Raw genomic sequence first — 20,203 nt, forward strand, 5'->3', positions numbered from 1 at the left:
TTTCCGCGGCGCCCAAAGTGAAAACAAAGGTGTATATACATACCTAACAGTTGCAGTGCGCAGTTGGTATCTCTCTCAGACACACACTTTCTCTCAGTCACCCACTCTCTCTCACTCTCAGACACCCACTCTCTCACTCTCACACCCACTCTCTCACTCTCTGACACTCACTCTCTCTCACTCTCTGACTCTCACTCTCTCTCTCTCTCACTCTCTGACACCCACTCTCTCTCACTCTCTGACACCCACTCTCTCTCACTCTCTGACACCCACTCTCTCTCACTCTCTGACACCCACTCTCTCTCACTCTCTGACACCCACTCTCTCTCTCTCACTCTCTGACACCCACTCTCTCTCTCACTCTCTGACACCCACTCTCTCTCTCACTCTCTGACACCCACTCTCTCTCTCACTCTCTGACACCCACTCTCTCTCTCACTCTCTGACACCCATTCTCTCTCTCACTCTCTGACACCCACTCTCTCTCACTCTCTGACACCCACTCTCTCTCTCACTGTCTGACACCCACTCTCTCTCTCACTCTCTGACACCCACTCTCACTCTCTGACACCCACTCTCTCTCACTCTCTGACACCCACTCTCTCTCACTCTCTGACACCCACTCTCTCACTCTCTGACACCCACTCTCTCTCTCACTGTCTGACACCCACTCTCTCTCTCACTCTCTGACACCCACTCTCTCTCTCACTCTCTGACACCCACTCTCTCTCACTCTCTGACACCCTCTCTCTCACTCTCTGACACCCTCTCTCTCACTCTCTGACACCCACTCTCTCTCACTCTCTGACACCCACTCTCTCTCACTCTCTCACACCCACTCTCTCACTCTCTGACACCCACTCTCTCTCCCACTCTCTCACTCTCTGACACCCACTCTCTCTCTCACTCTCTGACACCCACTCGCTCTCTCACTCTCTGACACTCACTCTCTGACACTCACTCTCACTCTCTGACACTCACTCTCACTCTGACACCCACTCTCTCACTCTCTGACACTCACTCTCTGACACCCACTCTCTCACTCTCTGACACCCACTCTCTCTCTCTCACTCTGACACCCACTCTCTCTCTCTGACACCCACTCTCTCTCACTCTCTGACACACTCTCTGACACACACACTCTCTGACACACACTCTCTCTGACACACACTCTCTGACACACACTCCCTCTCACTCTGACACACACTCTCTCTCACTCTCTGACACACACTCTCTGACACACACTCTCACTCGCTCTGACACACACTCTCTCTCTGACACACACTCTCACTCTCTCTGACACACTCTCACTCTCTGACACGCACTCACTCTCTGACACGCACTCTCTCTGACTCACTCTCTCTGACACACACTCTCACTCTCTGACACACTCTCACTCTCTCTGACACACTCTCTCACTCTCTCTGACACTCACTCACTCTCTCTGACACACTCACTCACTCTCTGACACACTCTCTCACTCTCTCTGACACACACTCTCTCTCACTCTCTGACACACACTCTCTCACTCTCTCTGACACACACCCTCTCTCACTCTCTCTGACACACACTCTCTCACTCTCTCTGACACACACTCTCACATACAGCAAGGGGGGTGAATCGGAGCCAGGGGGGGGGATCAGAACGGGCAGAGGGGGAGGGGTATCGGAGCATGGGGGCAAGGGGGAAGCGAGAAAGGCATGGAGCAGTACTCACCACGTGCTCCATGCAGGAAGAGGCGGGCCTCGCTTTGCAAGCTCGTATAGAGCTTGCATCGGGCCAAAAAAAAATCCTGGCAACGTGCCAGCCAATCGAGGGGGGAGGTTTTTTTTCTTTTGCAGAGACGCACGCGCTGCCCGGCGCATCGCAAGCGCGCTAAATTCTGCCACCCCGTGGTGACCGGGTGACGGGATTTGTCGAGGGGCACGGCCGGACCGACCCCCCCCCCTAGTCAGCAGTATTGCCTGCCGTCCCCCTCCCCCCCCCCATTTCACACCTCACGAGTCCCCATCTCTCCCCCTTCCCATGTCACACCTCACGAGCCCCCATCTCTTTCCCCACCCACCTTTCCCATGTCACACCTCACGAGCCCCCATCTCTTTCCCCACCCACCTTTCCCATGTCACACCTCACGAGCACATACAAAAAACAACCCCCCCCAAATGCATTAAAAAAAACACACACACACACTTAAAAGTTACCCCAACACCCCCAATACATATAAAAATTACCCCAACACCCCCAATACATTTAAAAATTACCCCAACTCCCCCAATACATTTAAAAATTACCCCAACTCCCCCAATACTTTTAAAAATTACCCCAACTCCCCCAATACATATAAAAATTACCCCAATACATACATATATATTTACCTTGGGGGCGATCTCCTTGGGGATGATGGTTAGGCCGGTGGCTTGCGGGGGGCGGGGTGCCGATGCTGGGGGGGGGGGGGGTGGCGGGACGGCCCAGTGCTGCATGGGACGGCGGCTGCGTGGGGTGGCTGAACGGCCCGGTCCCTGCACGGGGGGGGGTGTCTGCTGCAGGGGCCTGTGCCACGTGGGGAGGGGGAGGGCCGGTGTGCTGCGGGGGGGGGGGGTGCTGGCGGGGGGGGGGGGGGGGGCCGATGCGGCGGTGCTAGCCCGATGTAAGGGAGGGGTGTCGGGACGGCCGGTTGGCTGCGAGGGGGAAGCGGGTTGATGGTGCACCGATCCTGCCGGGGAGTGGCGGTTTTGGCCCAGGGGAGGGGGTGTGGCAGTGCTGCTGGGAGACATCTGTCTCCCGGTGCTGCTCCTCCAGCGCGCGCAGGGCCTCCCTCTCACGCCGGAAGCTAACCCAACCTACTTCCGGCGCTGCCAACAGGGAGACCCGGCGCCAGGCGCAGCGTTTTTTTTTTTTTTTTTTTTAAATTAACTGGCCCTTGTTCCCCGCTGCTGGCGGCCCTGACCGCGGCGCCCCTCTAGCCAAGCCACGGTGCACCAGTGCGCCGCAGCGCACAGTTTGGGAACCACTGTGCTAAGGTTTGTTCTGTACAACTATACTTTCCAACGTGGTGCGGAACTGTGCAACTCACACACAGTTATTCCAATATACATCAATTCTATTACTTCAAGAAAGATGAATCACCAGCTTTGTCATTCCCATTGCCCCAATACTAACATTGCAATTATATTAGAAGTAATGTAATACTCTTTGTGAAGCACCAAATATACCAAGCAGGAGTTATACCCCATTATCTGGCAACTTAAATTTAAAAAGCAGTCTCAGAGATCACTTTTGGACCAAAGGGGAAACATTAAACTTAGATTTGTTTTTTTTATTCGTAGCGGCTTTATCTAAATAATCTGCCCTTCATATTTCTTAAAAAACAAACTTTAAAACATCATAACATTATTGCCCGATATCAGGACATTTTTATTTATTTTTATTAGGTTTTATTTGACGTACGACAATTGTACATAACAATATTCAATAACATATCCATACATACATAAAACATCAAAATTCTTTGTGACAATAAATAACAGGACACTTTTCAGGGGTCTCAGAGCTGTAACTTTTGATTCTAATGTCGGGATAACTGAGGTGCTCTCTCAAGTTGATGAACTATCCGATAAGCTACCAATGAACTTGGCTTAGTATCTCTTTCTCATCGGGCACTGTTCTATGTGTGAGTACTGCTGGCATGGACACGAATGACAATGTTTATTTTCGTCCTCTTCGTCCCTCTTCCAGACCTTACGAATACATATCATTTTGCACCGGTGGTGAGAGAACTGCTTATCCATCATGTTAACCTTCCTCAGAATGCGCGAGGTGATCGCTACCAGCTCGCAAAGTGTAGTATCCACATTGTAATCGGGTAGGGGGCATGTAGACGTGACACCTAAGCCAATGACTGGGTACTGCAGAGGAGACAAAACGGTTAATAGAGCAAATAATGAGCCCCTACACAACTCTCCATCAAATTGGTTGACCTTCTGAAAAGAATCTATTTCGGTTATGAATATTTGTTTACGTAAAATTTTAGGGATCACCATCCTTAGTCTTAAACATCAAGTTCCGTAAAAAAAAATGAATATGAAGTATTTGACTTGTTTATGAAATGTCATTATTTGATACTATCAGGGTTGCTTCTCCATTTTGGCTTTATTTTTGTTAAATCGTGACACAGTGTAATATGTCATGTGTTGTTGTTCATGTGAGGTTGTATTTACTGTACCTAATTTTTAGACCTGCTAAGAAACAGATGATTGTTGTTATGTCCTGATATGTAAAACAATAGAATTCAAAGAGGGTGCACTTTCTTTTTCACACCACTGTATATTCCAGCCTTCTGGCCATCGACAACCATGTAATATCATTAAGGAGGATGTTACCCTGACAAATCCCACTGACATTGCAAATGCATTCAATGAATACTTTGTGGGGTGTGCTACTAACTTATTAGCGTAACGCAACCTGAACTACCAACATGAACCTCATTAGGGGAGTACCCCTATAGCCCCACCCTCTCCCAACACTGTGCACAATTTTCAATTTGTTCCAGTATCTGAAGAAGAGATTACACAAGCGCTCCTCAAATTAAAACAGCCAATGTGGAACTTACCTACTGCAATCAAAGTTCCTACGACCAGTCCGTCTCCATGGCAACGCGATGTCAAATGACCCCGCATCATTTTATGCTACATTTAAGGGGGGGAGCGCATGGCAGGAAGTTTGCACACCCCTGCTCTAGTGTATATAGAGGCAGTTACAAACGTTAGCAAAAGAATGTGATCGTTGGTGTAACCATGACTGTGCAGTTTCAGTTGCACATGACCCGCATGCCCCATCTGATTCACAGTATCAAACCTAAATGCCAGTAAAAGAGAAGTCGGTAAGCTTGTGTTTGCAAACACTGCACACACTGCCTTTATTCAGTGTGCGGCAAAGCTGCTTCCCCATACTGGAGAATATTTTTGTCTCTTTCTTTTCCAGCACAGGAAAGACATCTTATTTAACTCGGGCTATTGAGTAGAGTAACCATGGGATTATACACCTCCCAAAACACCCAACCTGTGCAACATGTAGATAAATCCCTGTGAACATACCTAAGATGTCAGGGAAATAAGCTAATTTAAATCAGCAAAGATGCAAAATATATTTAAAATATTTCCCAAGTATCTTAGTGTGTTCACCGGCATCTCTCCACATGTTTTATAGAGTGAAGAGACACCAGTGGAGATACCTACGGAGTTCTTGGAGTTGTACAAATCAATGGATATTCTACTTGATAGGGTCTTAAAGCAGAAGTCCAAGCTGCCATTTCTCTCCCCCCCCCCCTTTAATATGTGGATCAATGCAATCCACACAATGATAAGTAAATAGCTAAGTTGATGATTAATCAACAACGTTTTGGCTCGAGAGCTCACAAAATGACTGTCAGTGCAGCCAAAGAAGCCAAGTTCTGTGAGGAAGATCATGTGAGCAGGCAGTCACTAGATACAATTGGTGCACTGCTAGAGAGGGAAGGGCTAAAAAAAGGGCCGTGCCAGAGCCTGTTTCAGAAGAGGAAGGGGATGTGACTTTGTAAATGGTTGCTATAGAAACAAAATGCTCGTTACATTATAATACATTAAATGTCATTCCGAGTTGTTTTAAAAAAATACACGTAGGATATTGCTTGGTCTGCAGCTTTAAGAGTTCATAGAAACAGAAAACTGCAGATTTTCACAATAAATATGCCATCAGGATGCACAAATAAAAGTAAATGTGATTTTTATTTAAATAAATAAATTAGGAACTGCACCTGTAAGAGATAACTGTCCAGTATCTCCCTGTGCTGTACAAATTCCATGCAGAAGCTGTGTAATGTAGCAGTTCGTTGGATGTAATATGTATGTTCACAGTGTATTCATGAAGGCCTTGGTAGAGATATTGGAGTATGATTGAGATGGGAATGGCTTATATTGCCTCTCCTGTAACTCTGGATACCTGGACAGCTTAATGCTTGTACACCCTGTATGGAGACAGCTTGGTCTGCTAATACCCCAATAACAGAACAACTGTACATGGCTATTTTTCTATGGTTCAATCCAGTCATATAAATTCACAAAATCAGGGGGTATTTACCTTGTTTCGACTTTTTGTAAAGGATCCAGAGAAAGATGATGGTTATACCCAGAGCAACAAAGCTGAGAACTCTACAAGGTACACATAGTATCTGCATACAATCCTGGAAGAGGTCCACCTTGATGTCAGCCCAGCATACTTTGTTCAGTGGGTAAGGCAGACAGGTGGCCGTACTGTGGGATTGCATGTGGATTATTTCCAAATCCTCTGGGCTAATATCCCAGACCAATGTCGACCACGAAGGGAGGGCCTCTTTTTCAACATCCCTTTTATATTTGCTTTATTTTGATTATGAAAACAATTGTGTTTCGCAATAACATTTGTCAGTGGGAGAAGCATCACTGCTCTTTTTAAATATGGTCCATGGTATTTATTATGAGGTACACGGTTTAAATAATAAACATGGTGTTATTAAAGGAACAGGTTTGATGGATGAGAATATTGATTGTGTGTTTTATAAATAATATATATATATACGCCCGCACTCCCCTTTCACATGTTTACATCAATTATGTCACCAAAATATACATTGTACTGTGGTGTGTTTACAATAAACCATTTTTAAACAACATCGTATTACATTTTCTTCCATGTTTCTTTTCAACATTATTATACAACCTTTCCACCAAATAGTCAACCTATTGTTCCCCTATTTATAACTAAAACTACCTATTACGGATTTACATCACGGGCAACGCCGAGTATATCAGCTAGTATAATATATATATATATATATATATATAGATATATATATATCTAACACACCCTGCTTGAAACAATCCCATTGCTTTTCAGTGGGACTTTTTTCGTTAATAATTTTTATTAAAATGCACTAGTTTTTCAACAAGGAGACTTTGTTCAATACTGTTTTGGTTACTTTGCTTCTATTTCACTGGGCAGTGGGAGTTGCTTGCACTTCGGGTGAAATGTCAGTAATGTGTCTTCCTGCACCAGAAGGTGTTTTGTGGCTTAGCACCACTTTGTAAATATGAGCCGTTATGTACCAGGGTTAAATGTGAAGGGTCTTCTGAAGGTGTGTGTTTTAAATATTATAGTACAGGCAGTCCTCGGTTATCCGACACAATGCGTTACTCAAAATGGCGTTGGATAGCGAAACGTTGTAAAGCGAAACACATTTCCCCATAGGAACACTGTTTAAATGAAAGGTTCCGTTCCTGAAGGCATTTTTAACACTAAAATACACCAAATATTTTACGCAGGCAATAAGATATGCAGCACACACACAAATTATATAATGTATTATATATATAATATAACAATAATTAATATATAGTATTATATATATATATATATATATATATATATATATGCTCTTACGATGCTTTGCAACGTTGTGTATATATGTGACCCTGTTATACCCCACCTTAAGTGAATTTGGGGGGGGGGGTAAACTCCTCAGGTGTATTGGTGCTGCATACCTGCTGGTAACAGGAGTGCTGAGGGCTCCGCGGTGTTGTGGGGAGAGCCAGGACAGGGACAGGAGGGGGGACAGGTTACCTCGGTCTTGTCATCTCTGGGTGGTGCAGTGCCTCCAGCCAATAGGGATCCTCTTGGGTCTTCAGAGGAGGGACCCCCACTGACACTCTTCACATACCATAGACAGGGATTCACACAGCAATGTCTTTCTGTAGTTTTTTGCAACATATAATTCCAGCACATAGCACAGTCTGTCATGATCATTCCTTTCTCTCTAGCTCAGAGCCCTGACTAGCAGCATGGTCTTCTTTGCAGACATTTGCGCCAACTGGGACAACTTTCGCACCAGGGTGTATAAGGTGCGCAGCTCCCCAGTGCTCATAACAAAGTCCGGTTCTGCGGGGCCATCGAGCCTAGCCCGCAGGTAAGGTACAAGGTACACGGCAAGCGGAGCAACTTCCCATGAGATGAAGTGAGTCGCCTGGGTAATCGCATAACGGGCAGACTCCGAGCAGTTGGTTCTCAGGGGAGTCCCGGATAACTAGGACTCCTCCGGTAAATTCGTAGACTTGCCCACAGTTCTCTATAGGTATAGGCAAGCAGACAACAGTAAAGGCACAACTGCTGTCTCTGTAGTACACGTGCGTCTGGCTCCTCACTTCCTGTGGGTTCCTTCAGACACACTCAGCTCCTCCCCCTGGTAAATCATACAGTCCAATCCAGAGCAAGCAAAGGGGGAGGAGTTTCAATAGTTCCCGCAGTTTTCTGCAAGCTGTAGATCAGCAAAAGCTTGCAAGTGGAGATAGCTTTTGCAGAAGAGCACATGGCTTCCCTGGTAAGGCGGGAAGCATCATTTTGAGCACAATCAGAGTCCATACGGCCCCCAGTGATCTGGAGCCGCCATTTTTAGAGCACATGGCGTCCCTGTTAGGAGCAGGAACCACCATTTTGATGTAGTAACAAAGTCCAGCACAGACGTTTGCCCCTTATCCCAGTAAGGAGTCACACAAAGCACGATTCTTTCTGTGTTCAGTCGTAGCCCCTTATCCCAGTAAGGAGCCGTGAACACAGGTGTGGCTCCCTGTATCTCTGTACGGAGCCACACAAAGCACAGTTCTGTCCCTGCACTCTTTGATTCCCATGCGCCCTGGGGTAGCTTCAGGCAACCCTCACAACAGGGACCGCAATAAACTCTTATTGCTGGGTGCACAGGGACCTAGAGAGCCTCTGTCATCATAGTCCCTGACCCCTTACCTCCATCTTCGGGGTGGTTGCAGAAGGGTAACCACGCTTCCCTGGTGTCGCCTCAAGGAAGTCGCCCCAACTGCAGTGCCAATAAGGGGCCGCCAGCTCCCCGGTGCAGCCTCGGGAACCGGCTCCCACTTTTCTTCATAGATGGGTACACAGGGATCTCTATAGCACCTCAGAGCCCCTGTCCCCTTGGAGTGCAAGTGGATACTCATACTTCCTCTGGTCAACTGGTAAATAGCCACCAGGGAGTAGCCCCAACATTGCAAAAGGTCGTCTTAGGTAGGGTAACCCCTCCCTGGGGAAGCTTCAGGGAGAGATTCCCTCGCTGGAGAGACTGTTTGCTGCTCTGTGCTGCATACAAAAGTCCCAAACACTGCTGCATGGTCCACTGTCTCTGAAAACTTGTCCCGTTGGTAAAACCTGTCCTGTCCTGGGAAGCAGTCCGCATCTCAGCAGCGCCTCCAAATGTAACCCTGTTATCCCCCACCCTAAGTGAGATTAGGGGGGGTACACTCCTGCTCAGGTTGCTCTCAGGTGTATTGGTGCTGCATACCTGCTCGTAACAGGAGGGCTGAGGGCTCCGCGGTGTTGTGGGGAGAACCAGGACAGGGACAGGAAGGGGGACAGGTTACCTTGGTCTTGTCATCTCTGGGTGGTGCAGTGCATCCAGCCAGTAGGGATCCTCTGGGGTCTTCAGAGGAGGGACCCCTACTGACACTCTTCACATACCAGAGACAGGGATCCACACAGCAATGTCTTTCTGTAGTTTATTGCAGCATATAATTCCAGCACATAGCACAGTCTGTCATGATCATTCCTTTCTCTCTAGCTCAGAGCCCTGACTAGCAGCATGGTCTTCTTTGCCCCCTTCCCTCCAACCCAGGTATGGGTGGAGGATGAGAGAGTTCCTGGAATCACTCACTCTCTAACTCGGTACTCACAGACTAACTGACTGACACTCTAATTTAGGAGGCATGTCCCAATTTGAACATCCTTGGGGAGTGTCTCTAACTCTGACTCATTAAAAGCCAGAGCTGGATACAGATTGGTCCACACACAGCTGGGGGCGTTCCAACCAATATCCACCCCTTGGATTGACATCCTCATATTGCAAGACCCACCCTTGAATATTGCTACAATCTTCAAGGCTGAAATGCACATGCAGGCCAACTGAAGAAATTAACCTTTCCACTGCCTGTACTAACAGGACTGACAGAGGAAAGGCCCAGAAACAGCAATAGCTGCCGAAGGCCAGGCTATATATATATACACATACACATAAACAACGTTGCAAAGCGTCGTAAGAGCATTGGATAAGCCGTTTTGGCGTTGTAAAAATGAACATAGGTATGCATTGCATAGCGTTAGATAAGCCATGCGTTGTAAAACGAAGCGTTGTAAAACGAGGAAAGCCTGTATAGTACTCTTTCCCCCCCCCCCCCCCCGCCCCCAAGGCCCAGCCCTTATAATGACTATTCACCACCATAGTGTAATGCAAGTGATTTTCTGTTTCTTCATGCAGAAGCTAAACTGGCCTTAAAGACGTACATTAGTCTCATCCAACAGACCATCGCAGATCCAGAAATAGTGCAAGGCAGACTACTCAAGGCGGAGAAGGTATTTAGGCACTTGGAAGTTCTCTGCTCCTCTTAAATGTCTCTGCATATCTGTTTTGTTTTTTGTTTCTTTTTTTATTGTTTTTTTTGTATAACAGAACTAGTTGTTTAGGCGTTTTTAACATAGGTACAGTACTTATACATTTGTAGACTTATTACATGGATTCTAGTATATTATATCTCTTCAGACTCTCTCTACCTCTGTCTTTGCGTTTTACAGTCAGGTTAACTAATACCCTTCATTTTGGCTTTTGCTGGTACCGTACTAGTCTTTTCTTTATATCAAAGAATAGGGATAGAAAAAGAGGGGGATTGACAGAGGGAGAGAGTGAGAGGATGAGGGTATGGGTTTAGAGGGGGAGGGGTAGGGCTGAGGGGGAAGAAGGCGGAGGGGTGGAGGACTGCTTCCGACCAGAGCCAGGACTTGAGGGTCGATAGAGATTCTATATATTTGGTCTCCCTCTTTTCTGTGAAGCTTACAAAGGGCAGGTTCTAGGACAGGGTCCATAGTTCCCAAATTTTGTAATATTGTTCCAATTTTTGGTTCATAGTTACATATAGTTACATAGTAGATGAGGTTGAAAAAAGACGTAGGTCCATCAAGTTCAAACTATACTAAATTTAGACAACGGATACTTTATCCTATATCTATACTTACCTATTGATCCAGAGGAAGGCAAACAAAAAACCCAGTGTCATATCATCCAATTATATTTCATAAGCCGAAAAATAAATTCCTTCCTGACTCCATGAATTGGCAATCAGATTAACCCCTCGATCAACATCCTTCCCATGTATACTTATTTGGTATATCCCTGTGTACCTTTCCCCATCTAAAAAGATGTCCAACCGTTTTTCGAACAAATCTATTGTATCTGCCATCACAGTCTCCAGGGGTAACGAATTCCACATTTTAACTGCCCTTACTGCAAAGAACCCGTTCCTTTGTTGCTGGTGAAATCTCCTTTCCTCCAACGTTAAGGGATGGCCCGAGTCCTTTGTACTGCCCGTGGGATGAATAGTTCTTTTGAAAGATCCTTGTATTGTCCCCGAATATATTTATATATAGTTATCATATCCCCCCTTAGACGCCTCTTTTCTAATGTAAATAAATCTAATTTAGCTAGTCTCTCCTCATAAGTTAGAATGTCCATCCCCTTTATTAATTTGGTGGCTCTTCTCTGCACTCTCTCTAGTTCCATAATGTCTTTTCTTAGTATTGGTGCCCAAATTTGTACTCCATATTCAAGGTGTGGTCTTACTAACGCTTTGTAAAGGGGCATAATTATGTTTACTTCCCTTCCATCCATTGCCCGTTTGATGCCCGGTTCAATTGAGCTGAGAGCTTTTCCATGAGTTTGACCTCATTCACTCTCTTAATTATCGTATACCTGGACGGAACATTTAACTTCTTCCATGCAGCCGCTATGGAACAGCAGGCTGCTGTAAGAACAATGGATACTAGTTTTCTCATCGGAGACGGTAACTCTTCAATAGGTTTGGCCAAGAAAAAGGTCAGAGAGTCCAGGGGAACTCTCAGCTCTGTGATTTCTTGTAACATATTCTGGACCCGCCCACCATATGTGTACCATATCTCCTCTCGCGCCACACCCCCTCCAACAGAGGTCAGATGCACCTGGGAAGATCTGGCTCAGCCTACTCGGCGTTAGATACCATTGAAATAGAATTTTGTATATATTTTCTTTTGTAGTTCAAATTGATGTTTTGGCTGCCGATTCCCAGACATCCTCCCAGACTTCCCTATCTATTTCTATATTGAGGTCTTCAGCCTATTACAACATATAGTTATGATTTTGGGTGGCTGTTGTCGATGCTATTCCCGTGTATATCTCCGAGATCAACCCCTTCTGATACAGACCCTTTCTGCATAGTCTCTCAAATTTTGTTAGATCTGGAAAGCTCGATTTCTGCGATATTGTCAGCAGGAAATGTGTAATCCAGGGGGGGGCGCAAACTTTTTTCCCTGCGCCACACTGCCGGCGGTCCCCTCATCTCCGTTATGACGTCACATTGCCATTGCGACATGTGTGAGAAGCCGCCGAAGCCAAGGTAAGTTAGGTTTACAGAGGCCTTGTCGCTTCCCCGGCACTTAATTTAAGTGCCTTTGGGAATCGCCCAGGGTCTCTGGAAACCCCACACCCCCCGCTCTCAGTCTCGCGACCCCTGACCCCCCAGTTTGCACACCGCTGGTCTAATCTGTAGGTAGCTGAATATTTGAACGTCCTGTGCTTGGTATTTTAGTTGCATCTCCTGGTAGGTTAGAGGCCTCCCTCCTTCCACTAGGTCAGCTGCAGTTACGATATTTAACTCCTTGAATTGTTTGGAATCATTTTTGTGCACCCAGGGGGGAACTCAGGGTTGCCAAATAGGGGGGTTTAATAACGATGGACATGAATACAGAGTATTTTGTTTTGTTTTTAACCAAATTTCCCAGGTACATCTCATCGATCCCAATTTAAACCTTCCCACAAGCCTCTCTCCCCCAGTCCCAGACCAAAGAACCGACGCCAGAGAGTGAGGACTCGCATAGAAAGACTATTCCCAACCAGCATGAAGTTGCCGGATCGTTGTTCCACATCACCACTTGTTTCAATTGGGCTGTGTGATAATATTTATCTCCCATGCCCCCGCTCGCTCTTGGGGTCATCATTACTGACCGTGCCACTCTCGGTCGCTTATCCTTCCAAATAAACTGGAAAACTCTATTTTGTATATTTTTACGTTCAGCTAGCGTTATCAGGATTGTCTGGAAAAAATATAGGAGTCTTGGTAGAATATTCATCTTTACTGAGTCAATTCTGCCCAACCAAGAAATCTGGAGGTTATTCCATCTGTAGATCTGTTTTATTTTTTCAAATAGGGGTTGGTAGTTGCTTTGATATAAAGTGTTTGGTATGAATTTGCCAACTTGATTCCCAGATAAACTAGCTGGTGATGAACGTTGGGAAGGGAGATCACAGGGTTGGCTAGTGTCAGTATTATATCGTCCGCGAATAGAGATTTTATAATTTGCATATCTGTTTTATTGCTTTAAAACTTGGCACCTACACAAGTTTGTATCACAGTAGATCTGTGTTTATTATATAGCAGCCAACCCCAGCAGTGGCTTAAGTATGGCATATTACTAACATGTTCTTATATAGCGCGGCTAGTATTACGTAGCGCTTTAGAGACATTTTGCAGGCACCGGTCCCTGCCCCGTGGAGCTTACAATCTATGTTTTTGGTGACTGAGGCACTGGGAGATAAAGTGACTTGCTTTTACACAAGGATCCGACACCGGGAATTGAACCAGGTTCCCCTACTTCAAACTCTGTGCCAGTCAGTGTCTTTACTCACTGCAATGCCCCCTAACAGAAAACCCCCTCCTCCCCCTTTGAATCCTGATTCTCAAAATACTTCCCAGTGACTTCATTATTAACACACACACACACACACACACACACACACACACACACACACAGTGGTGGGGGTAGCGCAAGGGAGAGATGTGTCTCTGCTTTAAAAACGTGTCCTGAGCCACATGTTACATCAAGGCACATAATCTGCATATACAGTAGGGCCGCTCTCATACGGCGGGTTCCAGGCCGCCGCCGCAAAGCGGAAATAGCTATAAAGCGGGACCCTACTGTATTGTACCTTTGAAAACAGAGATGCAGAGCTGTAAACCGACTTTTTCGCTGACAAATGGCATCTGACAAGGAGTTGCGCACGCGCTTAAACTGTTGCTTAGTGACGACCGGGTACTCTGCTGCTGTGCACGTCATGCTGAAAATCGCCAGAAGAACAGAACAAGTGCCAAACCTAATGAATATGGGTATATATTGGGAAACGCTGTATGAGCGGAACGCTGTAAAGCGGGGCCTATTATACTATGAGGTCTCTTATGTCTGCTTCATCCCTTTCAGAACCAGGCTATCCATGCTTGCAAAACCAAGAATGAATGGTTAGAGAGCACCCACAATCCAACAATGCAAGACTTTCTGGAACAGAGGCAACAATTGGAAAGCATTATGCAGCCCATCTTCACCAAACTCAACGCCCCAAGTAAGAGGAGCTTTGTTTGGGATTAAAGTAAGAGAGAGTGGCCAACTCCAGTCCTCAAGGGCCACCAACAGATCAGGTTAAGGAAATCCCTGCTTTAGCACAGGTGGCTGTCGTTGACTGAGCCACCTGTGTTGAAGCAGGGATATCCTGAAAACCTGACCTGTTTGTTACCCTTGGACTGGAGTTAGCCACCCTTTAGTCCAAAAGGGATTGTATCCAAAAATGACAAATAATCCTTAAATTCTTCAAGGATTAGTTTAGATATGGCATTTAACTATGTAAGATACATAAACAGCTACCACACATTTTAGGCATAAAACAAAATTCATGCACAATGTACAAGAGCAAATAATCATCTTCATAAATAGCCTAAGAATTAGTCTGAGGGGCAGGGTCCTTCACACTTACCACAGTGGACCGTTGGGTATGGGGCAGCTTTTGATTAACCCATTTTTACTGGTGTGGGTAAAGTTTGTTCATCTGTAATATAAACCACAGTCTATTGTAATATGGTAGGGGCCCACTGAATATATACAAATAAGTGAGGAGGGGGTTGTGTGTATTTGAACCCCTTCACTGGCTGTAGGTCTGAAAGATTTATCTGCATACTTTCTAATTGTCCATCGCTGATCAATATCTATGTAGATACAATAGATATCTTCCAAAAAAGGTTGGACATCTTTTTAGAAAGGTATACAGGGATATTATACCAAATAAGTGAACATGAGACGGATGTTGATCCATGGAGTAATCTTACTGCCAATTCTTGGAGTCAGGCAGGGATTTATTTTTCCCCTTATGAGAGATATTTCACTGGGGTTTTGTTTGCCTTCCTCTCTATCAACGTACTGCAAGTACAAATATAGGATAAAGTATTTGGTCTAAATGTAGCATAAGTTGAACGTGGACATGTCTTTTCAAACCTCGTCTATGTAACGTGCCTATTCTTTTTCTATTACAGGACCAGAGCCCAGGAAAACAATTAAATCCTGAAATGTAACGACAGCAGGGTGCTCCTTAATTACTGCACATTCCTCACGCCGTGTCCATCCCTAAAATGTGTTGTGGTTTTTACTCAATAATAGAAATAAAAAGGATTGGAGCAATAAGCATGCCTACTTTTATTAAAACATAGCCCAGGGATCTTTGTGCTCCTGTTACACAGATGCCTAGAGGAAATGCAAATTCTACCCATGTAAAAGTCTTCATCTCCATGTATAAAACCATTAAAGGAGGTGGCAATATCTGTATCCCCTCCCCCCCTTAAAAATATTGTGTTATGATTGGCTAATTAAGAATGCAGCATGCAGATCCACTGCTCATGTTTGTGAAAGTTCAATGGGTATCCACCCTGGGTTATCGAGCAGAAGCAAGTGATTATAATTTAGAGAGACAGGATTTATTCATCAAAATAGTCGAGCATGAAAATTAGTTAGATATTTTTGAAAGCTGGGAAAACAAAACACTTTCATCTATCTGATAAATAGATTCCTTCACATGATTGAAAGTGGGACTATCAAAAAGGGGTGTCTATGCGTGTGACAAAATCCTCTGAATGACCTAGTGATTACAAGCAGAGTTATGGGGTATTTATTTGGGAATTAAATAATTCTCTCTCTTAGGGAAGGCAGCCATAAAAATGTCATCCGAAGAATGATGAGTGGTAGATAAGATGACAAGCCACAAAAGATGGGCTCTCATGCCTATTGTTTGTCAGAAGCAAAGTTGTGTCTTTAAAAAAAAAAGGGATTTGAGTAGATTTTTATAGTTCTTATTTCACGGCCTCTTGAAGGATCTCATATATTTCGCTGGTAATGTATTAGGTTTTCTGTGTTATTCCTTTTTCGTTTCTAAACTGCCTACTTTTATATATTGTATGTTTTTGTAATCTTTATGTTCTGCAACAAGCTCTGTGCTTTTTGTTATATTCAATCTAAAATTGAATAAGTACTGTCTTTGTGGTCTAATTAAACCTAGTACCTTTCTGAAGAGAGTGACCGTATTTTCGGGCACGTTTTGCTAAATTTGGGTTTTGTTTTAATTACAATTTTTTCCAGTATAAGGGGGACTGAGAATTTCTGAGGTAGTAAGTTCTTAGAACAAAAAGAAAAGATCCCTGTAGTAAGTTCTTAAAAATATCCTGGCGGTGGCAGTGTAATTGGGGTGTAGTATGACAGTTTTGTGGGGCGTTGGTGCTCTTTTTTTTTTTTTTTCAGTGCCATGCGGAGAGGTAAGTCAATTGGATCTCTGGTTGTTATTGACCCCTTTCATATACGCACATGCTCACAAGTAGCGCGTACGTGACAACCTCAATAAAGAATTTTCAATCAAATTCACTTAAAAAAAAAAAAAAAAAAAAAAAGAAGGAGCTCGGAACGTACTATAGGAAATGCATCATAAAAGTGATTAAGAAAGCGGTGACTAAGTTTCACCAGATACAGTAACCTACAAAGAAATTAAAAACTGAAGCTGTTTCTAAAAACCACTAAAATTAGTAGAAATGAACTAACCTTTCGCATGCGTTGGCAAACTGTGAGATTTTCACCCTTTTTGGTTCGGCCTCAAATTTGATACAAAAAGTTCATAACAAGTTTTGTTATCTAGGGTTACCGGAAGTCCGTATTTTCCCGGACATGTCCGGTTTTTAAGTTAAAGTCGTTGTCCGCGAGGAATTTTGAAACGACTAAAAATGTCCGGGATTTCTACCAGGCATGTGCGAGCGCCCATCGCACGCGCATACGCTGTCAGCTTTCGCTCGTGCAAGTGCAGTCGGCGTGGCCACGCGCGCATACGTGAACGAAAGCCGCCGGCCATGCACAAGCGATGAGTGCCTTGCTCGTGCATGCGCAGTAGGCACTCCTCTCTCGCACATGTGCGTTCGACTTTCATTCATGCATGGTCGTGGCGGATGCCGACCACGCATGCGTGATGGTGGTTCTGGCTTGGGGTCCCCTCTTTTGAGTGGTGAATTATGGTAACCCTAGGTTAACCCTAAACAGTCAATGGACATTCCATGTTAAGATGTCTTTTGCTTTAGAAAATAGCAAATAAAAATACCCCTTGTGAGCACATTCATGTCTCAAGCAGGTCCTTTCACTATTGTCTCTTAGCATACAGTGCTTCCACTGCAGCCAGGGATTCTGGGAAATTACATGCAAATGAGCACACAGTGTCATAAGCCTGCCGTATTACACAGCTTTTCAGCACAGCCTGGGTTAAAGAAGTCCATAGCCAGTAAACCTACTCACAAACAGGTGTTTCGACATTTTGGGCTTTGCAATCTGAACCTGGAGTAGGCTTTGAAAATGAAATAAATACATATTTCTATATCTCTCTCGGGGTCCTAATAATGAGATTGCGAAATGGCCGCAGTTCCGCAAGGACATATCCGGCATCTGCAGCTCTCTCCCTGCTTCATCAGGCTGCGTCCACGTGCTTGGTGCGTGGCGCTTACGTACGCTCTCCCAAGCTTGGTGCTTGGGAGACAGTTCAATTTGACTTTCGAGTGCAGGGGATGGTCACATGACCCTTCTCTGACCAATGACAGCCCAACAGTGAATAGAGCCACCTTAAACATTTGCTTATGTGCAGTACTGCTGGGGATTTGGACCCTCGATCGTGTCATATACCAGTCCAATGCTCTAATCACTACACCACAGTGGGGATGTAAGGCTATCCTCCTTATGCAACCCTATGGTTGTGTTGAAGGTATATTCTCATGTGGTGATGGACTTCACTGTGCAGTAGATGTTACGTTTGTTTATAGAGTCAGATCCATCACACCAACCCTGTGGTGTAGCAGTTAGAGAATTGCACTAGCAATTGTGTGTGTGTGTGTCTGTCCGTTGGCAATAAAAAATTGAATGTTAAAATAAAAAAAAAACCTTGGATCGTGCTTGTAGACGGACGTTCACAGAGGTACACAATTGGAGGCTTTTATAAGGTGAAATTATAATAAGGCTTTATTGTGCCTTTTCCTTTTCATCAGGAAATCATCCAACACAGGGGGGGAACAAAGCTTCTATTCACTTGGGAGTATCTCTAGTGAAAATACCATGTAATTAATTCACAACTCCCTAAGTCACGCATGTCTCGCAGCCCCAAAACATATAGCATGAAATAAGCAGATATAAGCAGTCTCTTAATAATGAAAGTCTTATCTGTTAGCTTCTGTAGAGTAAGCTTCTCTGCTCTCCTGGAACCGCACCCGTGCGTGCACAGAAAATCAGCATCCAGGTTTAGAAGTCTTATTTGGTGTCTTGAAATCAGCTATGCTGGGCAGAGCTCAAGACCGGTCAGCTCCAGAGATGTGTGTTCTCTTGGTCAGTCTCTCCTGGGAGACTCAAGAACAATGCTCTGTCTCCAAAATTCAGCTCTCAGTCAGAGCTAAGGAGTTACTTCCTGTCTCAACAGACAGGCTTTTGTAAGCAATCTAGATCAGGCAGGTGGTGTTTATTAATTGACTACCAGCAATTAACCACCACACTGCTAGATTAAAGGCACATTACTTGAACAGGGATTACTCCCCTGTTACAGTGCTATAACGGGTCTCACTCACTCACTCTGTCTCTCTCCTAGCCCACTAGCCCCCAACTAAAAGAAATTGAATACATTCCTAATAAAGACTAATAACATTCATTTTTTTTATTTACGTATAATGCCTTTTAAGTTACAGGCGAGATAAACTTCACCAGCTCATGCCTCCATTACAAGGGGCCATTAGATATCTGCCCTTTCATTTTCTGAGCCTAAACAGAGTGCAAAAAGGAATCACTTTAGAAATACTTGGAGGGTGATGCACCAAGGTGCTTTTGGAGCACAATTGTTGTCTGTATCTCGCGTTTCTTTGTGTCAATGTATCAAGGCCTTTGCTTCATGTTTTGCGCCGTGTACGTTAGCTTACAATTTAGGTAGAGTCAGGGAAGTTACAGGATACACAAATTATAGGGGAATGTATCACATTTTGCGTTTCTGCTTCATGCTTTAAGCTCTTTGCTGTAAAAAATAAATAAAATTAAAATCGGCCACGTCAGAAGTGATGTAAACTTGTTTGGTAAGAAGATAGAAAAAATCATCAGCAGTACTGCTGCTCCTATACCAGATCAAAACTCAACAGTGAAAGAATATAAAAATAATTTATTAAGCTACATAAAACGGATACATGGTAAGAAGTTGCGGCAAATGGGGTCCATGTCAAAATGGATTTGAAGCAAAAGTTAACACGGTGTGCTCATTTGCATGTTATTTCCCAGAATCCCTTGATGCAGTGGAAGCACTGTAGGAGATAACAGTGCATGGGTGTAGCAGTGCAGTTAGTTCACTAGGAGATAACAGTGAAAAGCAGGGTTGCAGACCTGTCTGAGACGTGAATGTGCTCACAAGAGATATTTTTCATTTGCGGCAAATGTAGGAAACACTTTGACACAAGCAAAACAGAATAATGTGTCTAAACAAACTTCTATTCACACACTCTCTTTTCCCTTTGTGATTTTTCCTTTGATAAATCTGATGCAGAATAAAACACACTGATTTATTACCAGTATTGCAGCCAGGAAACCACTAATAACTCCTCGCTCCCCCCCCCCCCCATATGTTATTTATGGTCTTCAATTCTGATGTATAGACTTAATAAGCTGTCAATCCCTTCAGCTTTTACTACTGTGTTACCTTTGACTCTCATAAGTGACTAGATCTTCCAATTCCATTTTCTATATCACA

General features: G+C 44.5%; 1 protein-coding gene across 8 annotated transcripts in view; it reads left to right on the forward strand.

Annotated features, from left to right (window-relative positions):
* The window catches only part of ANKRD45 (ankyrin repeat domain 45), an 83,006-nt gene that overhangs the window by 25,869 nt on the left and 36,934 nt on the right, over positions 1–20,203 (forward strand). For 4 of the 8 annotated variants that reach the window (XM_075616694.1, XM_075616699.1, XM_075616696.1 and 1 more), the window contains exons 4-6: positions 10,325–10,419; positions 14,347–14,485; positions 15,447–15,594. The exons of 2 other annotated variants lie outside the window; for them this stretch is intronic. In XM_075616694.1, the coding sequence (XP_075472809.1) occupies positions 10,325–10,419; positions 14,347–14,485; positions 15,447–15,478 (266 nt within the window). In that variant the 3' untranslated portion in view covers positions 15,479–15,594. Of the gene's footprint in view, positions 1–10,324; positions 10,420–12,873; positions 12,954–14,346; positions 14,486–15,446; positions 15,595–20,203 lie in introns of those variants that run through there. 2 more of the 8 variants (XR_012804106.1, XR_012804107.1) reach the window with 2 other exon arrangements.

The sequence above is a fragment of the Ascaphus truei genome, chromosome 10 (assembly GCF_040206685.1).
Source record: "Ascaphus truei isolate aAscTru1 chromosome 10, aAscTru1.hap1, whole genome shotgun sequence".
NCBI lineage: Eukaryota > Metazoa > Chordata > Amphibia > Anura > Ascaphidae > Ascaphus > Ascaphus truei.